This window comes from Capricornis sumatraensis, chromosome 11, assembly GCF_032405125.1.
Source record: "Capricornis sumatraensis isolate serow.1 chromosome 11, serow.2, whole genome shotgun sequence".
In the NCBI taxonomy this organism is placed as follows: domain Eukaryota; kingdom Metazoa; phylum Chordata; class Mammalia; order Artiodactyla; family Bovidae; genus Capricornis; species Capricornis sumatraensis.
This window is the reverse complement of record NC_091079.1, coordinates 50,710,360-50,728,601: the sequence shown is the minus strand read 5'-3', so window position 1 is coordinate 50,728,601 and position 18,242 is coordinate 50,710,360. Positions and strand designations below refer to the sequence as shown.

Sequence of the window (18,242 nt, the reverse complement as noted above, 5' to 3'; positions counted from 1 at the left end):
ATATCTGCAAGAGTTGCTTTAATGTGAAATGTTGACAGCGTTTTTTCTGGAACACCTTCCTCCTTTCCATTACAACCATTTCCCTCATTTATGTCAGTGAGTTTGTCTTCACTTAGTTCCTCAGGCTACCTAAGGCAGTGTCCATATTCCTGTAGTCAGCTATTTAATTGCAATATTTTAATTTTTCTGCCAGCCTTTTAGTACCTTTAACTCCTTATATTCTCCCCCCAGTCTTCTCTTTAATCCTCTGCATCCTCCAACCAAGCTTTTTTTCCCTTTTAATTCAATTCATAATGTCTTATACATAGCATGCTCTATATTATAGAGCATGGAGTTATACACTAACTCCATAATATACTCCATAATGGACTTATACTGTAACTATAGTATACTATAACTATAACTCCATTTACATTTGATTCATATTTCCCTTCTGCATTATCTGCATTATTGCTTCACTTTAAGCCTTGTTGGCCAATTTCTCTCTTACCATATCCATTTTTGCAAAATGCCACATGAGTTTTTTCACCGGAAGACAAGGGAGCAACACAGCTACACACTTTGCTGTCTGTGTGTGAACTGAGTAAACACGCACAGTGGCCAGTCACACACCCACAGACTTTAAGACAAGTGGCACAATTTGTCACAGGTCTTGATGCACAGCTATAATTTACAGAGTGGTTTATAGAGTTAAGACCTAGCACTAGTAACAAATTTGAACTGTACTTGGAGGACTGCTATTATTTAACTAAACCATGGTTACTAAAATTTGTGTATATCAGAGCCATGCAGAGTCAAGATGCCTATACTTTCTTTTTGTAGGTTAATGATTCTTACATAGTAGATTTTAACAATGCCACCAAGTCAGTCCTGGCCTCTACTCTGTTCCTGCTAAGTCACTTCAGTTGTGTCCGACTCTGTGCAACCCCATAGACGGCAGCCCACCAGGCTCCCCCGTCCCTGGGATTCTCCAGGCAAGAATACTGGAGTGGGTTGCCATTTCCTTCTCCAATGCATGAAAGTGAAAAGTGAAAGTGAAGTCACTCAGTCTTGTCCGACTCCTAGCGACCCCATGGACTGGAGCCTACCAGGCTCCTCTGTCCATGGCATTTTCCAGGCAAGATTACTGGAGTGGGGACCTGATTAAATACAACCAACCATTGTTATTAGGCTATCTCAGTACAAAAATTCTAGAACTGTGAAGTGGTTTTATTTAAGGAAAAAAGTAATGCAGCTAACGTAATACAAAATATTTCAAATGTTTATATCTCTTAACAGAAAATATAGATTAATAGATAACATTTTTCAATAGTCACCTGCCCTGTTAGACTGGCCAGTCTCTGAGAGGTTCTCAGTATAAATTAATTAAGTATAAAAATAACTAGATTTGCATATGATTTTCCAGTTCTCCATCATTCATCATCATTCGTTGCTTCCAAGCTATTACTTAGTTACCATGTTGTATTTAAGGAGCTTCTCACAGTGTGACATTGAATACATTATACATTAAGCTCCCTTTTTAAAAACTTCCCTGGGAACTCTCTCCTGCTCTAATTCATTCTCCAATTATTGCATCATAAAATAACTCCTTTGTGTCAAGATGCACCCACTTGGGTGCTCCAACTCTTTTCTACCATAAGTAGTTTTACTCCACTCCAGTCTTGGTGAGAACCTTCTTCAGCTTGACTGGTGACTGTGCTGTTCCTTTGACCTCAGTTATAACAGCTAGTTCTCCCAGCATGCACTTCACTCAATATGTGCTTGTTATTTTTAGGTCTTCTTTTTGTCAATATAAATTTATTTATTTTAATTGGAGGCTAATTACTTTACAATATTGTATTGGTTTTGCCATACATCAACGTGAATCCACCACGGGTATACATGTGTTCCCATCCTGAACCCCCCTCCCACCTCTCTCCCCATACCATCCCTCTGGGTCATCCCAGTGCACCATCCCTGAGTACCCTGTATCATGCATCGAACCTGGACTGGCGATTTGTTTCACATAAGATAATATACATGTTTCAATGCCATTCTCCCAAACCATCCCACCCTCACCCTCTCCCACAGAGTCCAAAAGACTACTCTACACATCTGTGTCTCTTTTGCTGTCTCGCATACAGGGTTATCATTACCATCTTTCTAAATTCCATATGTGTGCGTTAGTATATTGTATTGGTGTTTTTCTTTCTGGCTTACTTCACTCCGTATAACAGGCTCCAGTTTCGTCTACCTCATTAGAACTGATTCAAATGTATTCTTTTTAATATTTTTAGGTCTTCTGTAGTGATTCTAGAAGAAAAATAATGGAAAAAAATTTTAAGCTGCCTTTATAAAGGCCAGCACCACTGATCCTAAAAAAAGTGTCACATTCCAGGTTGCCATAGAGTTCTAAGAAAGCAACATCCAACCAAATAAATCCAAAAACAATGAAAAGGGGGAACTCTCGGGCCTAACCTTCTCTTACCACACAAAGACTTTCATAATTGCAAAATTTTTCTTTGAATTTAACTAAAGTTTATTTGGTGAATTCTGGCATATGTTCAGTTCAGTCCCTCAGTTGTGTCTGACTTTTTGTGACCCCACGGACTGCAGCCAGGCTTTCCTGTCCATCACCAACTCCCAGAGCTTGCTCAAACTCATGTCCATCAAGTCAGTGATGCCATCCAACCATCTCATCCTCTGTTGTCCCCTTCTCCTCCTGCCTTCCATCTTTCCCAGCATCAGGGTCTTTTCCAGTGAGTCAGTTCTTCACATTAGGTAGCCAAAGTATTGGAGCTTCAGCTTCAGCATCAGTCCTTCCAATGAATATTCAAGACTGATTTCCTGAATTCTGATTCTGATTCTGGTACATGACATGCATCTCTTTATGTGGAAGCCAAAGCAGTCTTGGTAGGTACCAAATAGATTCATTCTTTGTCTCTCTTCATCAAGTTCAGAAATTCCATAACCTAATACCAACATATCACTTTCCTAGCAGAATGTTATACTCAGAACTGTACCTTTTATCTTAAAATCCATTTCAGCAAAGTATTTTTAAGTGAATTGATGGAGGTGAGTGTAGTACCTAAAGACTGCCACAATGAGGCGTGTGGAACATGGTTTTGTGACTGGCTTTCAGGTCATGACTACTTAAATCTTCCTTGTAAGCAACAATAGTAGTCAAGAAATTAAACTTGGAAAACCAGGAAGGAACTCGATTAGTAGGTATCTCCTTTCCTGTGTGTATGGATGGTGGGAATTAATTGCTAAAAAGAGTCCCACATGTTAGAAGGAAAGCACGCCCCAATGTTCTTTATCATTTGTTAGAGTATGATAGACAGTCACATGATCATCTTTTAAGTATGATAGTATGATTATGTTAGAGTATGATAGAATGTCACATGATCATTTTTTTCCTAGAAATATCACCTAAACATACAAGAAACCATCTACAGCCATTATTTAAAGCACTTAAGAAAGAGGTTTCTTAATTTTCCTATTCAGCTCTGAACAGTCATCACATTGTGATCATTCTCATTTTGTCTGACCAGATGGAGAATGGCTGCAATTCTTAGAGTTATAAAAATCACAAATATAGCATATGCAAAACAATGACACCCTGTTTATTTGTCAGAGGAAGAACATGTTCCAGCACATCTCAAATATTAAATCCACTCCAGAAAAGAATGCTAGGAAACAGCTTCCTTATTTAATACATCATTTGGAAATGAAGAAATTTAAAACAAAGCCATGTTCAGTTCAGTCACTCAGTCATGTCCGACTCTTTGTGACCCCATGAATCGCAGCACGCCAGGCCTCCCTGTCCATCACCAACTCCCAGAGTTCACTCAGACTTGCATCCATCGAGTTGGTGATGCCATCCAGCCATCTCATCCTCTGTCATCCCCTTCTCCTCCTTTCCCCAATCCCTCCCAGCATCAGGGTCTTTTCCAATGAGTCAGCTCTTCGCAGGAGGTGGCCAAAGTACTGGAGTTTCAGCTTTAGCTGATCATTCCTTCCAAAGAACACCCAAAATATATAAAAACACTTGACAGTTATAATAAAAAGTGATAAATCGTTTTAAAATGAGGTTTTAGTAGAATATTCCCAAACTCATTCTATGTGGCCACCATCACCTTGATACCAAAACCAGACAAAATTACAAAAAAAGAAAATTACTGACCAATATCACTGATGAACATAGGCACAAAAGTATTCAACAAAATACTAGGAAGCCAATTCCAACAATATGTTAAAAAGATCATACACTGAGAACAATTGGGATTTATCCCAGGGATGCAAGGATTCAATATATGTAAATCAATCAATATTATATACCATATTAACAAATTAAAGAATAAAAACCGTTTGATCATCTCAATAGAGCAGAAAAAGCTTTTGACAAAATTCAACAAACATTTATAATAAAAGCTCTCCAGAAAGTGGGCCTAAAGGGAACCCACATCAGCAAAATAAAGACCATATATGACAAACCCACAGCAAACCTTATTCTCAATGGTGAAAAGCTGAAAGCATTTACTCTAAGATCAGCAACAAGCAAGGAGCTCCACTCTCACCACTTTCACTCAGCATAGTCTTGGAAGTTCTTGACATGACAAGGAAAGAAAAAATAAATAATAGGAATCCAAATTGGAAAGAAGAAGTTATCTTTGCAGATAGCATGATATTATACACAGGAACTCCTAATGATGTCATCAGCAAACTACTAGGGCTAATGAATGAATTTAGTAAAGTCTCAGGATACAAAATTAATATACAGAAATATCTTGCATTCCTATACACTAACAATGAAAGATCAGAAAGAGAAATTCAGGAAATAATCCCATTTACCATTGCAACAAAAAGAATAAAATACCTAGGAATAAAGAATAAAATACCTAGGAATAAACCTACCTATGCTAAAGCTGAAACTCCAGTACTTTGGCCACCTCATGTGAAGAGTTGACTCATTGGAAAAGACTGATGCTGGGAGGGATTGGGGAAAGGAGGAGAAGGGGACGACAGAGGATGAGATGGCTGGATGGCATCACTGACTCGATGGACGCGAGTCTGAGTGAACTCCGAGAGTTGGTGATGGACAGGGAGGCCTGGCGTGCTGCAATTCATGGGGTCACAAAGAGTCAGACATGGCTGAGCAACTGAACTGAACTGAACTGAACTGAAGGAGGCAAAAGACCTGTACATAGAAAACACATAAGACACTGATGAAAGAAATAAAAGATCACATGAACTGATGGAGAAACATACCATGTTCTTGGAGTGGAAGAATATTATGAAAATGACTACTACCCAAAACTATCTACAGATTCAATGCAATCCCTATCAAACAACCAATGGCATTTTTCACAGAACTAAAACAAAAAAAATTACAATTTATATGGAAACACAGACGTCTCCAAATACCCAAATGAGTCTTAAGACAAATCGAGCTGGAGAAATCAGGCTCCCTGACTTCAGACTATACTACAAAGCTGCAGTAATCAAGAGAGTATAGTACTGGCACAAAAATAGAAATATAGATCAATACATGATAGAAAGCCCAGAGATAAACACACACCTGTAGCCACCTAATCTATGACAAAGGAGGCAAGAATATACAAGGGAGAAAACACACTGACTTCAATAAGTGGTGCTGGGAAAACTAGAAAGCAACATGTAAAAGAATGAAATCAGAACATTCCCTACCACCATGTTCTTGACTGTTTTGGTCCCTCGGTCCTGTCTGACTCTCTGTGACCCTATGGACTGTAGCATGCCATGTTCCTCTGTCCATGGGATTTCCCAGGCAAGAATTCTGGAGTGGGTTGCCATTTCCTTCTCCAGGGGATCTTCCCAGCACAAAGATCAAATGCATGTCTCCTACTTGGCAGGCAAATTCTTTATCACTGAGCCATATGAACTGCCTCCCTAATACCATACACAGAAATAAATTCAAGATGTATTAAAGCCCTGAATGTAAGGCCAGATGCTATAAAACCCATAGAGGAAAACATAAGCAGAACACTTTTTGACATAAATCACAGCAAGATCTTTTTTGACCCACCTCTTAGAGTAATAAAAACAAAAATTGACGAATGGGACCTAATTAAACCTAAAAGCTTTTGCACAGCAAAGGAAACCATAAACAAGCTGAAAATATAAGCCTCAGAATGGGAGAAAATATTTGCAAACAAAGCAAATGACAAAGGATTAATCTCGTAAATATACAAGCAGTTCATGCAACTAAATATAAAAAAAAACAACCCAAATGAAAGAAGGGCAGAATATCTAGATATACACTTCTCCAAAGACATAGATATGGTCAACAAACACACGAAAAGATTCTCAACATCACTAATTATCAGAGAAATGCAAATCAAAACTGCAATGAGATGTCACCTCACACTGGTCAGAATGGCCAAAATAAAAAAATCTACAAAGAATAAATGCAGGAGAGGGTGTGGGGAAAAGTGTTGGTGGGAGTATGAATTGATACAGCCATTATGGAAAACAATATGAAGTTTTCCCAAAAAAATAAACTTAGAACTACCATTTGACCCAGCAATCCCACTCCTGGGCATATATTCAAAGAAAACCGTAATTCAATAAGATACACGAGCCCTCATGTTCACTGCAACATTACTTACAATTACTAGGACATAACATAAATAGGAAGCAACAGAAATGTCCATCAACAGAGGAACGGATCAAGGAGATGTAGCACATATATACTATGGAATATTACTCAGCCATAAAAAGGAACATAATTGGTCATTTGCAGAGACATGGATAGACCTAGAGAGTGTCATGAAGAGGGAAGTCAGAAAGAGAAAAACAAATATTGTGTATTAACACATATCTATGGAATCTAGAAAAATGGTATAAATGATCAATCCCATTTGCAAAGTAGAAATAAAGACAGATGGAGAGACCAAATGTATGGCTACCAAGGGAAAGGTAGGGGGAGGAATCGACAGACTGGGATTGACACATATACACTATTGATACTATGTATAAAAAGATAACTAATGAGAACATGTTGTACAGCACAGGGAACTCCAGTTAATGTCCTGAAGTGACCTGAATGGGAAGGAAGTCCAAAGGGACAGTTCAGTTCAGTCACTCAGTGGTGTCCGACTCTTTGCAACCCCATGAACTGCAGCACGCCCGGCTTTCCTGTCCATCACCAACTCCCAAAGGGACAGGATATATGTATACGTATGGCTGATCCATTTTGCTGTACACTAGAGCCTAATATAGTATTGTATACTCTGATAAAAATTAATCTAAAAAATAAAATAATTGAGTTTTTAAGCACAATTCAGCAATTAAGACAGCAGACAGGCAAAAATTTTAGTAAGAATATAGCTGACAAAAACAGTGTAATTAATAGGTGTAATCTAATAAACACATATAGAACACACACCCAGTGACTAGAGAATGCATATTGTTTTCAAGCACCATTGAAACATTTGCAAAAATTGACTAAATACTAGGCCGAAAGCAAGGTCAAGAGATACCAAAGATCACATAGATCATTTCCTCTGGCTACAATGCAATTGTTAGAAATTATTTATAAAAATATGACTTTAAAAAAGCTCACATAAAAAAGATGGTTAATTTACATGATTTAAAATTACAGACATTTACAAATAACTCATAATTTAAAGAAATCAAGGAAATTTTTCAATATTTACAACTGAATGGAAGCAAAACTATTATATACCAAAACATATAAAATGTAGCTAATGTACTGCTGAAGAGGAATTTATAATTTTAAATAAATATATTAGAAAAAGAATAAAGATGCCCAAGTTAATGAGCTAAGCTTTCAACTCTTAAGAAATTAGAAAAAGTCAATGAAAGAAAGAAAGAATAAAGAGCAGAAACCAATGAAACAAATTAAAGATACATCTTCCCTTCTATATCTTTATTTTGTATTTAATTCCTTTCTGCTGTAGGCCTAGATGGTTTGCTCCCCAAATAATAGAGTAATAACTCTGATTCCAAAACTATGTCTATCTCACTCAAAAATACAGATGTAAATATTACCAACCTAAATCCAGCCAACATAATATCAGTGTATATCATAACCTAGTGGGCTTATCCCAGAAATAGAGGGATGATTTAATGTTAGAAAGTTACTTACTGAAATTGACCATAACAACATGATTATGTTACTATATGAAGAAAGATTATTTGTTAAAATTCAATATCAATTAATGGCAAAAAAGAACAACCTAATATAGAACAGAACATTTGTCATGTACTCAACCTCAGTTTCAAAATTAACATAAATGGAGAAGAGTCAATAATAGCCAAGATAATTTTGAAATGGAACTGAATGTGGGAGACATTCAATGAGACTCAGCAGAGTTTAGGTAAACCATGATGTGGTTTTGGTGAATAGATACAAACCAAAATGCATTAGAACAATTCTTCCCTTGAAAGAAAACTTGATACTCAACAGAGGTGACATACTAACTTACTGGGGGAAAGACAACTCATCCAAATGAGTACAGGAGAGCCATTGGCCTTCCATAATAGAAACATTAATAAATAAATCTCAACTGAACATCATGTAAAAAATCATTTCTAACAGTTTTAAGGTCTTTAAAAAGAAACTTTAAAATAGATATTTGAAAAAAATACAAGGTAATAGCTTTATAATCTTAAAACAGAGATGGGTTCTTAAGTAACACATATGTATTTAAGGGTAATAAAATTGAAAACTTGTATACAACAAGGACATGAACATAAGCAATAAGCCGCAAGAAAGGAAGATGATCATGACACACATAACCAAATGAAGATTAATATTCAGAATATAAGAATGAGAATTTAATAGAAAAAATAGGCAATAACATGAGTGAGCAATTCCTAGAATGGCCTATCATTATATAAATGCTGTTCAATATAAATTGTAATCAGGGAAATATGAAGTAAACAACTAAACATATTTTCATACCCATTAACTTTTTTTCATTGAAAGCTTAACAAAACCAAGGGTTGGCAAGTTGTAGAGCAATGGGAATTCTCATTACTGATAATGAAAATATTTGCTGATTTAGACAGAAAATGGCAACATTTAGTGAAGGGCAAGGCACAGAAATCCATGACCCAGCAAGTTATTCCTAGATTTATATCATAAAGAAACTTTCACACATATCTAGGAAAAATGTTCAGGAATGTTCACTGCCAATCTTGTAACACTGAAATATTAGAAACAATAACCATCCATCAGCAAAATAAGGGATAGATATAGTGTGCATTTGCCTATAATGGAATTCCATATAATAGTTAAAAATGAATAAATCAACTTAGTAAGTGTCAAAATATAATATTGGAGAGAAAAGCAAACTGAAGATTGGCATATCATTATCTCATTTACATGAAATTTCAAAGCATACACATATTATATATTGTTCATGAATCCACATGTATGTACTAGATTAGAAAATCATACACGGAAATGATAATGGCAAATTGAGGATACTTATTAAAGGAGGGGAGGAAAATGGGACCTAAGAGTGATTAAAAAAAAGGGGGAGCTCTAGTTTCACCTATAATGTCTTGATTTTCTCTTCAAAAGATTCGATAAATACAACAAGATGTAATGGATGTAATTTCTTTGTATTTTTTCTATTTGCCTAAAATAAATTGTGATTCTTTTAAAAGGAAGTTAGTAGTATTTTCTCCAATACAAAAGCATGGCAGTCAATTTCATTGGAGGAAGAGAAGGCAGAATAAAATGAGAAGGCCCACATGCAAGTGTCCAGCATAATCTAGTGTTTAATGTGCTGGAGAAGGAAATGGCAACCCACTCCAGTAATCTTGCCTGGAAAATCCCATGGACAGAGGAGCCTGGTAGGCTGCGGTCCACAGGGTCGCTAGAGTCAGACACGACTGAGCGACTTCACTTTCACTTTTCACTTTCATGCACTGGAGAAGGAAATGGCAACCCACTCCAGTGTTCTTGCCTGGAGACTCCCAGGGACGGGGGAGCCTGATGGGCTGCCGTCTAAGGGATCGCACAGAGTCGGACACTACTGAAGTGACTTGGCAGTAGCAGCAGCAATGTGCTGACATGTAGCACATTTTCTGTGCTTGGAAGAGGTGAGACTTCCCTAGTTTGGACTGAGACAAACAAGCCATGGATCCCAGTGTTATGAGAGAAAGGAGAGAAATTACAACTTTTCCTATCCCTTCATTCCTGCCTTGCTGCTCCACATTCTTTTCATCTCTTCTTCCTCTCTAGAGTGGCATGGAAAACCACAACCCTCTAACGTTAAGGGAGAAAAGTTAGCTAATCATATGACTCTGTCTCTGCCATCCCACCAGCAGACTTCCTCCAAGCTTTGGCAGACCTCCTTTTATTAGAGGAAAACAAAATTCCAGGGTATGTACAATTGATCACATACCAGGAACTTTTCTCTAGTTTGAGATATTGGACTGTTAATAGAAATTCAAGCACATATGAAAGTTCTACCAAAGTTATTTGGCCAGCAAATTATTGAGTCTTCAAGGAGAAAAAAGAGAATTGTATTAACAATGTTTATCAACTTGTATTAATTTATAAGTATTTAAATTATATTTAATAAAATAGTATTTAACTCATTTCTTATGTTCTTGAATATATTCCTGTATTTTCAGTATTATTTCTAATATAGTGATACTTTCTCATAATAGATTGCATTATTGGATTGCTACTCTCTATTAACAGAATTCTCACTGTATAAATACAGAATGCTACTTATGATTGGTTCAGAAATTCTACATACCTGGATGTAAAGGAAAATTGAAACTTTTCAGTATTTAAATTTTCCAAAGCAAGATATAATTTAAGAATTATTTGATTTTGAATTATTTTAATATGGTAAAATTCTAACAATCCAAATGGATATAAAATGAGAAGTGGTAATATTTCCCATACATTGTCCCCCAGGCTCCCTCCCCAAAGGCAGCCATTGTTACAAATATTCTAAATGTTTGTCTAAGGTACTTTATAAATAGAAAAACATGCATCAAAAAGGACTTATTTTAAAAGTCCGTTCCATAGGAATGGTACTTCAAAATATTTGTATTCTTAACTTGATTTAGCATATTTAATGCTTTTCTATTTGAGGCCAAATAGTATAGAATCTTCAAGCCTGTCATCAGTCACACAGAAGCAAGATTTCAAAGGAACCATGATAAAGGTGACACAATAAATAATTGTTAAACTCTTTGTAGAAAAAGTCAGGAAAGAACAGAGTGTCCATGCAGTAAGTTCCAAAACTTGAGTCTGCTACTCATTACACATAAACAATTAAGTGGCACAGATAATTATCCTGTGTTGTGACGTATCATGTAAGAATATAAAAATATTTAGGTAATTGTTTTGTCCACAACTGAATGGAGTCTTAAAAAGAACTGATCATATATAAATTGCTGCTTTCTTAATCATCCTAAACTTTAGCCAGATCTGAAATATTATAAGAGGCTGCCCGATTAATCTGTTTTGCACCCTTGCTAAAATGTTATCAGAAATAGTTTGAGACAGAAGTCTCAAGAAAGAACATGTGATGTCAAATTATAGCTCATATTAGCTTGTTACTTTTCAACTCAATATGTTTACTATTTCCCATAGATAGAAAATATTTCTCATATTATTTTTTGAAATCTTTATTTGGGATTGATTTGTAAGAAACATGTCACCTCTCTTTTAGGCTCTTCTAACATATAGGAGTGACCCAACCATGAGAAAAACATTGAATCATCTGTATTTCTATATCATGCCTGTGTTTAACGTCGATGGATACCATTTTAGCTGGACCAATGTAAGTCACTTTGCCTATCCAACTGAAAAAAACATGGAAAATTATCCTAAAGCAGGAAGGATGCTTGGTGGGCAGCCAGCCTAGTACTTCCAGAACTAGGAAAGATTTCCACTCCCTTCCCCAGCACAGCATCAACCTTCTGATTTTGTTTATATATGTTTGTCTTTTGCATAAGATTTCATGTTTTAAAAAAGATGTCTCCTTCCAAATAAATTATGAAAAATCACTTGTCTAGTCCAGCTTATTCAATTTTGCCTGTGAAGAAATGAGGCCAAGAGAAACTAAGACAGAAGTCTGTGGCAGGAATTGGACCATGAACCTGGGTGTCCAATGCTCATCTTGTCCTCTTCTCACTCCATGGATTTGTTTATTCTTGGAGGAAATCCCCCACCCTTCACTGCTGTGATTCATTCACTGAAGAACTATTAAAATGCATGGGGATAACTTCTTAACTGTTTATTCAGCACCTCCTTTCTTTTAATTACATCTAGGATCGATTCTGGAGAAAAACAAGGTCAAGGAACTCAAGGTTTCGCTGCCGTGGAGTGGATGCCAATCGAAACTGGAGGGTAAAATGGTGCGGTATGTTGGGGACTAATTGGGATCCGGATTCAGAGGTATCCATCGCGTTCACTCTCAAAAATGATGAGCCCATTAGGGCTCCGATGTAACACTGATGTCTTTGTGTATGTGGAAACCTCCTATGTTATGTACTGTAGCGGTAATTCACAAAAGAAAATGAAAGCATTTTCATAAAGGATTCAAATCTGGCAACCTCATCCTAAAAACTGAAAATTTAAACACAGACATAAAAGCAGAAAACTAAGAAATATTTGTCATTCAGAAACTAAAATAGGAAATGTGGTTTGTGGTATAAATCCAGTCAACGTAATTTGTCCTTTCACTGAGAGTAATGCTGACCCTGTCTTCATCTGTCTATGGTGAACACAGCTGCCAAATCCTTGTCTAGAATCTACCAACCTGCCAATCATACACTGATTAGGCATTCATTTGGTGAATATATTTCCAATACATTCCATGTTTCGTGACAGTAACCTTTTAAATAACGAGAGGATGTCATTTTAAGAAAGGAAACTCTTGTGGCAACATAAAGAAGCAGGCAGATAGCAAAAGAGAGAAACAGAAAATTAGCCATAGCTAGCGTAGAAGAGGCAAAACTTGACCTCATCCCATCTTGGGTTTTCACCTGGGGCTCTTAAACAGAAAGACAGATTAACAAGGAAAAACAGTTTATTAATGGGCTCTGCACAGGATACATGTGAGAAAGTTCATGAAAAGTAACTCCGGGCTCTGCACAGGATACATGGGAGAAAGTTCATGAAAAGTAACTCCAAGTGGCAACTTAGAACACCAACTTATACACAGTCTTCAAAGAAGAGCAATAAACTTGTAGAGAAACAATAGGACAAAGGAAAACAGTTTTAAGTTTCCAAGGGCTGCCAACTGTGGGAAATAATTATATGAGAAGAAACTCAAGCAGGAAGGCTTGTTTGCAGATTCCTCTGGTGCTGTCTCTGGGCTAAAGGTCTGTCTCCAGTAGGAGAATTTATATCCTGTCTTTAGGCAGAAAAACGGAAGGTGAACAGAACTTCTCCTGCATTTGCTGCTGCTCAATTGCCTTGGACTCAAATTAATTTTTATGTCAAAGAGGCATATTTGGGGGCAAGCGACATATTCTGGTTTACTTTGCTAGGTATCCTAGTTGGCAACAGCGAGGAGGGAAACAAGTGTAAGCCACATGGAGTTGTAAAGAACTACCGTTTCTCAGAGTCCTTCCAAATACAGACCAGAGCGTTGTGCAATAGTATGTCTCACGAGAGTCTCTTAGAAATGAAGCTCATCACAGTCTTTCCTTCTGTGAGGCTTTGGTTCGGTACCAGATGCCACTCCTCCCATCCCCACCAGCAGCAGGCAGGATAACTAGGTGTGCTTGAGACTCCTTCCACAGAACATTCTTTAATCCATTAGAACTGGCAAAGCAGAAAGAATATGGTTTAGAATATCACAGAGAGATGGCTTCCCTGGTGGCTCAGGCGGTAAAGAATCTGCCTGCAATGCAGGAGACCCAAGTTTGACCCCTGGGTCAGAAAGATCCCCTGGAGAAGGGAATGGCTACCCACTCCAGTATTCTTGCCTGGGAAATCCCACGGACAGAGGAGCCTGGCAGCTACAGTCCATGGGGTTGCAGAGTCGATAGACTGAGCAACTAAACACTTGCACTTCACTTTAACGGTTTCATTCTACTATCGTTAGCAGACTGATTTGGGTGATTTTCTCCAATCTACCAAATTAGTAATAATAATAATACCCACCTCATTAGGTTCTTAAAGGAATTAAAGGACTTAACATACGTTTAATGATGATTCGGTCCTAGCTTCAAACAGGGGTCTACATCTCAGTGACCCAACCATTCTTCCCCACCTTCCAGAACACTCAGTTCACCTCTGAGCCTCAGGGCAGTTGTTTGTAAAACTACCTCTTTCCTTCAGGGGAGTGTTGTGGTGATGAGCCATGAGATAAGCTTTAAAGTATTTGCACTTATGAGAGAAAGAAAAGTATTACATAAATACTATACAGTGGGGACTTCTCTGGTAATCCAGTGCTTAAGACTTTGCCTTCCAATATGTGTTCAATCCCTGGTCAGGGAGCTAAGACCCATATGCCTCACAGCCAAAAAACAGACATAAAACAGAAGCAATATTGTAACAAATTCAATAAAGACACCAAAAAAAAAAAAAATCTTTTAAAAAATACTATAAAGTGATAACTATTGATGGCTATTTAGATTTAAATTTTCTTTTCCTTCAACCAGGACTGAGAAAGCAAACTTGTTCATATTAACTCCCTGAGATCACTAACTTTTAAAAATTCCCTTTTTTCCATCTCTCGGGAACTTTTTGCAAGCTCATAACTACGTGTGCTGTTTCAGTAGCTGCCAGGTGCCTGCATCCATAGGCATGTCATGGCCAAGATGCCCACAATCACCTGAGTGAGCATCCAGGATAGTAACTGAGTCAAGTCACACTAGCAGGCGAGCCAGCTCTGCAGGGTAAAGCTAGACTCTTGTTTATATCCAATTACAAAGAAGCGGCTCGCTTCCCTGTGCTTCCTCCTTTCTCCAGCCTGCTTCCTTCAGCCATGTACCTTCTCTGATTTCTTTGTTCCAAACTACAGTCCCAGCTGGAATTCCTTTGATTCTCCCCATGTTTGAATCATTCTGGTACTTTCCATGAGTTGGCACTCACGATGTGCAGGGGATTTTGTCAAATGTCAGTGGCAAAATGACCCTGATGGACCTTTGTAGGTGACGCAGGAATGCAGATGTGGCTGGGCCTTCCTCCCCACCAAGGTCTCCCGAGTCGATTCAGCTGATCTGACCGGCAGGCAGCTGCAGCTTTCTCCCTCACAGCATCTAACCCATCTCCTTCACTGAGGGAACCACTCGCAGATCAACGGCATCGCAGTACATGAAATCAAATCCCTAAGTGAACCTCCAAATATATATCTGTAATATTATTGATATAGAAAAGCCCAGGACCAGTGGAAACACTATCGAGTCAGCACTGAACTGACAAAAACCAGTATTTCTTTCTCTCAAATTACTGAGTCTCAGACTTAAAGAGGAGAACATGAAACTGTGGTTTTATCATGAAAAAAATCTGTAGACATGCATATAACAGTCTGAATACAATGTGGAAAAGACAGCTTAGAGCATATACATGGAAATAGGTATACCTGTCCAATACTTGGGCTTCCCTGGTGGCTCAAATGGTAAAAAATCCTGCAATACAGGAGAGCCAGGTTCAATCCCTGGATCAGGAAGATCCCCTGGAGAAGGGAATGGCTATCCATTCCAGTATTCTAGCCTGGAGAATTTCATGCACAGAGGAGTCCATGTGTGGCAAAGAGTCAGACATGACTGAGTGACTAATACTTTCACTTCGAATACTTTAAAGCCCCCCACCCCGCCCAGGGGCTCTCAGGCTATAAAATGAATATCACTCTTCTGAAAGTCCAGCAGAGTGACTTAACAAGGCAGAGACGTGTAGGAACCAAGAATAAATTTCATTCATTCATTTGCCAAAGTTAATTGAGCACATACACTCTCTTAGACATTGTGTTGTTGTTTTTTCCTTCCTCTATGCACTCTTTTTTAAAGAATACTGTTAGTACATAATTTTTCAAATTGCAATAAATCCAGGAGAAAACCAAAGGGTTTGGATGAATCCCATACTAAGCTTTAATCTGTGAATAATTCAAGTGTTGCCTAAATGTAAATTACTATTAGGACAACCTACAGATGGGAGAACATGTTTGCAAATCATATATCTGATTAGGAGCTCAGAATATTAAAAGAACTCTTACAAGTCAACAATAAAAAGATGACCCAATTTTAAACACACAAATGATCTGAACAGACATTTCTCCAAAGAAGATATACAAATTGGAATAAGCACATAAAAAAATGCTCAACATCATCAGCCATGAGGACCCATTAAAATGGCTAAACAACCCTCAAAATGGGAGAAAATATTATAAAATGAAGCAACTGAAAAAGGATTAATCTCCAAAATATACAAGCAGCTCTTGCAGCTTAATATCAAAACACCAAAAAAAAAAAAAAACCCAATCAAAAAATGGGTAGAAGACCTAAACAGATACTTCTCCAGAAAGACATACAGGTAGCCAACAAACACATGAATATATGCTCAACATCACTAATCAGTACAGAAATGCAAAATAAAACTACAATGAGGTATCACCTCACACCAATCACAATGGCCATCATCAAAAAATCTACAAATAAATGCTGGACAGGGTGTAGAGAAAAGGGAACCTTCATGTACTGTTGGTGGGAATGTAAATTGATACAGCCACTATGGAGAACAGTGGAGAAGGGAATGGCAACCCACTTCAGTATTCTTGCCTAGAGAATCCCATGGGCAGAGGAGCTTGGCGGGCTACAGTCCATGGGGTTGCAAAGAGTCGGACACAACTGAAGCGACTTAGCACCCATGGAGAACAGTACAGAGGTTCCTTAGAAAGCTAAAAACAGAACTACCATATGACCCAGAAATCCCATTTCTGGGCATTTACCCTGAAAATATCATAGTTCGAAAAGACACATGTACCCCATCAACAGGTCAATGGGTAAAGAAGATTTTTCATATAAATATGCATGTGTGTGTGGAAAATTCTGAAAGAGATGGGAATACCAGACCACCTGACCTGCCTCTTGAGAAACCTATATGCAGGTTAGGAAGCAACAGTTAGAACTGGACATGGGACAACAGACTGGTTCCAAATAGGAAAAGGAGTATGTCAAGGCTGTATATTGTCACCCTGCTTATTTAACTTCTATGCAGAGTATATCATGAGAAATGCTGGGTTGGAAGAAGCACAAGCTGGAATCAAGATTGCCGGGAGAAATATCAATAACCTTAGATATCAATAACCTTAGATATCAATAACCTTAGATGACACCACCCTTATGGCAGAAAGTGAAGAGGAACTAAAAAGCCTCTTGATGAAAATGAAGGAGGAGAATGAAAAAGTTGGCTTAAAGCTCAACATTCAGAAAACGAAGATCATGGCATCTGGTCCCATCACTTCATGGCAAATAGATGGGGAAACAGTGGAAACAGTGTCAGACTTTATTTTGGGGGGCTCCAAAATCACTGCAGATGGTAATTGCAGCCATGAAATTAAAAGACGCTTACTCCTTGGAAGGAAAGTTATGACCAACCTAGATAGAATATTAAAAAGCAGAGACATTACTTTGCCAACAAAGATCCGTCTAGTCAAGGGTATGGTTTTTCCAGTAGTCATGTATGGATGTGAGAATTGGACTGTGAAGAAAGCTGAGCGCCAAAGAATTGATGCTTTTGAACTGTGGTGTTGGAGAAGACTCTTGAGAGTCCCTTGGACTGCAAGGAAATCCAACCAATCCATCCTAAAGGAGATCAGTCCTGGGTGTTTATTGGAAGGACTGATGCTGGGGCTGAAACTCCAATACTTTGGCCACCTCATGTGAAGAGTTGACTCATTGGAAAAGACTCTGATGCTGGGAGGGATTGGGGGCAGGAGGAAAAGGGGACGACAGAGGATGAGATGGCTGGATGGCATCACTGACTCGATGGGCATGAGTTTGGGTGAGCTCCAGGAGTTGGTGATGGACAGGGAGGCCTGGCGTGCTGCGATTCATGGGGTCACAAAGAGTTGGACACGACTGAGTGACTGAACTGAACTGATATATATATATATATATATATATATGTGTGTGTGTGTGTGTGTGTGTGTGTGCATGTGTGTGTGTGATAGAATATTACTCAGCCATAAAAAGGAATGAAATTGAGTGATTTGTAGTGATCTGGATGGACCTAGAGTCTGTCATACAGTGTCAGTCACTACTATGTGTGA

The 18,242-nt window shown here is 38.0% G+C and overlaps 1 protein-coding gene across 1 annotated transcript in view; it reads left to right on the top strand.

Annotated features, from left to right (window-relative positions):
- The window catches only part of CPA6 (carboxypeptidase A6), a 296,049-nt gene that overhangs the window by 235,788 nt on the left and 42,019 nt on the right, over positions 1-18,242 (top strand). Inside the window, exons 7-8 of the mRNA XM_068984112.1 lie at positions 11,691-11,801; positions 12,293-12,383. Coding sequence (XP_068840213.1) covers positions 11,691-11,801; positions 12,293-12,383 — 202 coding nt within the window. The remainder of the gene's footprint in view (positions 1-11,690; positions 11,802-12,292; positions 12,384-18,242) is intronic.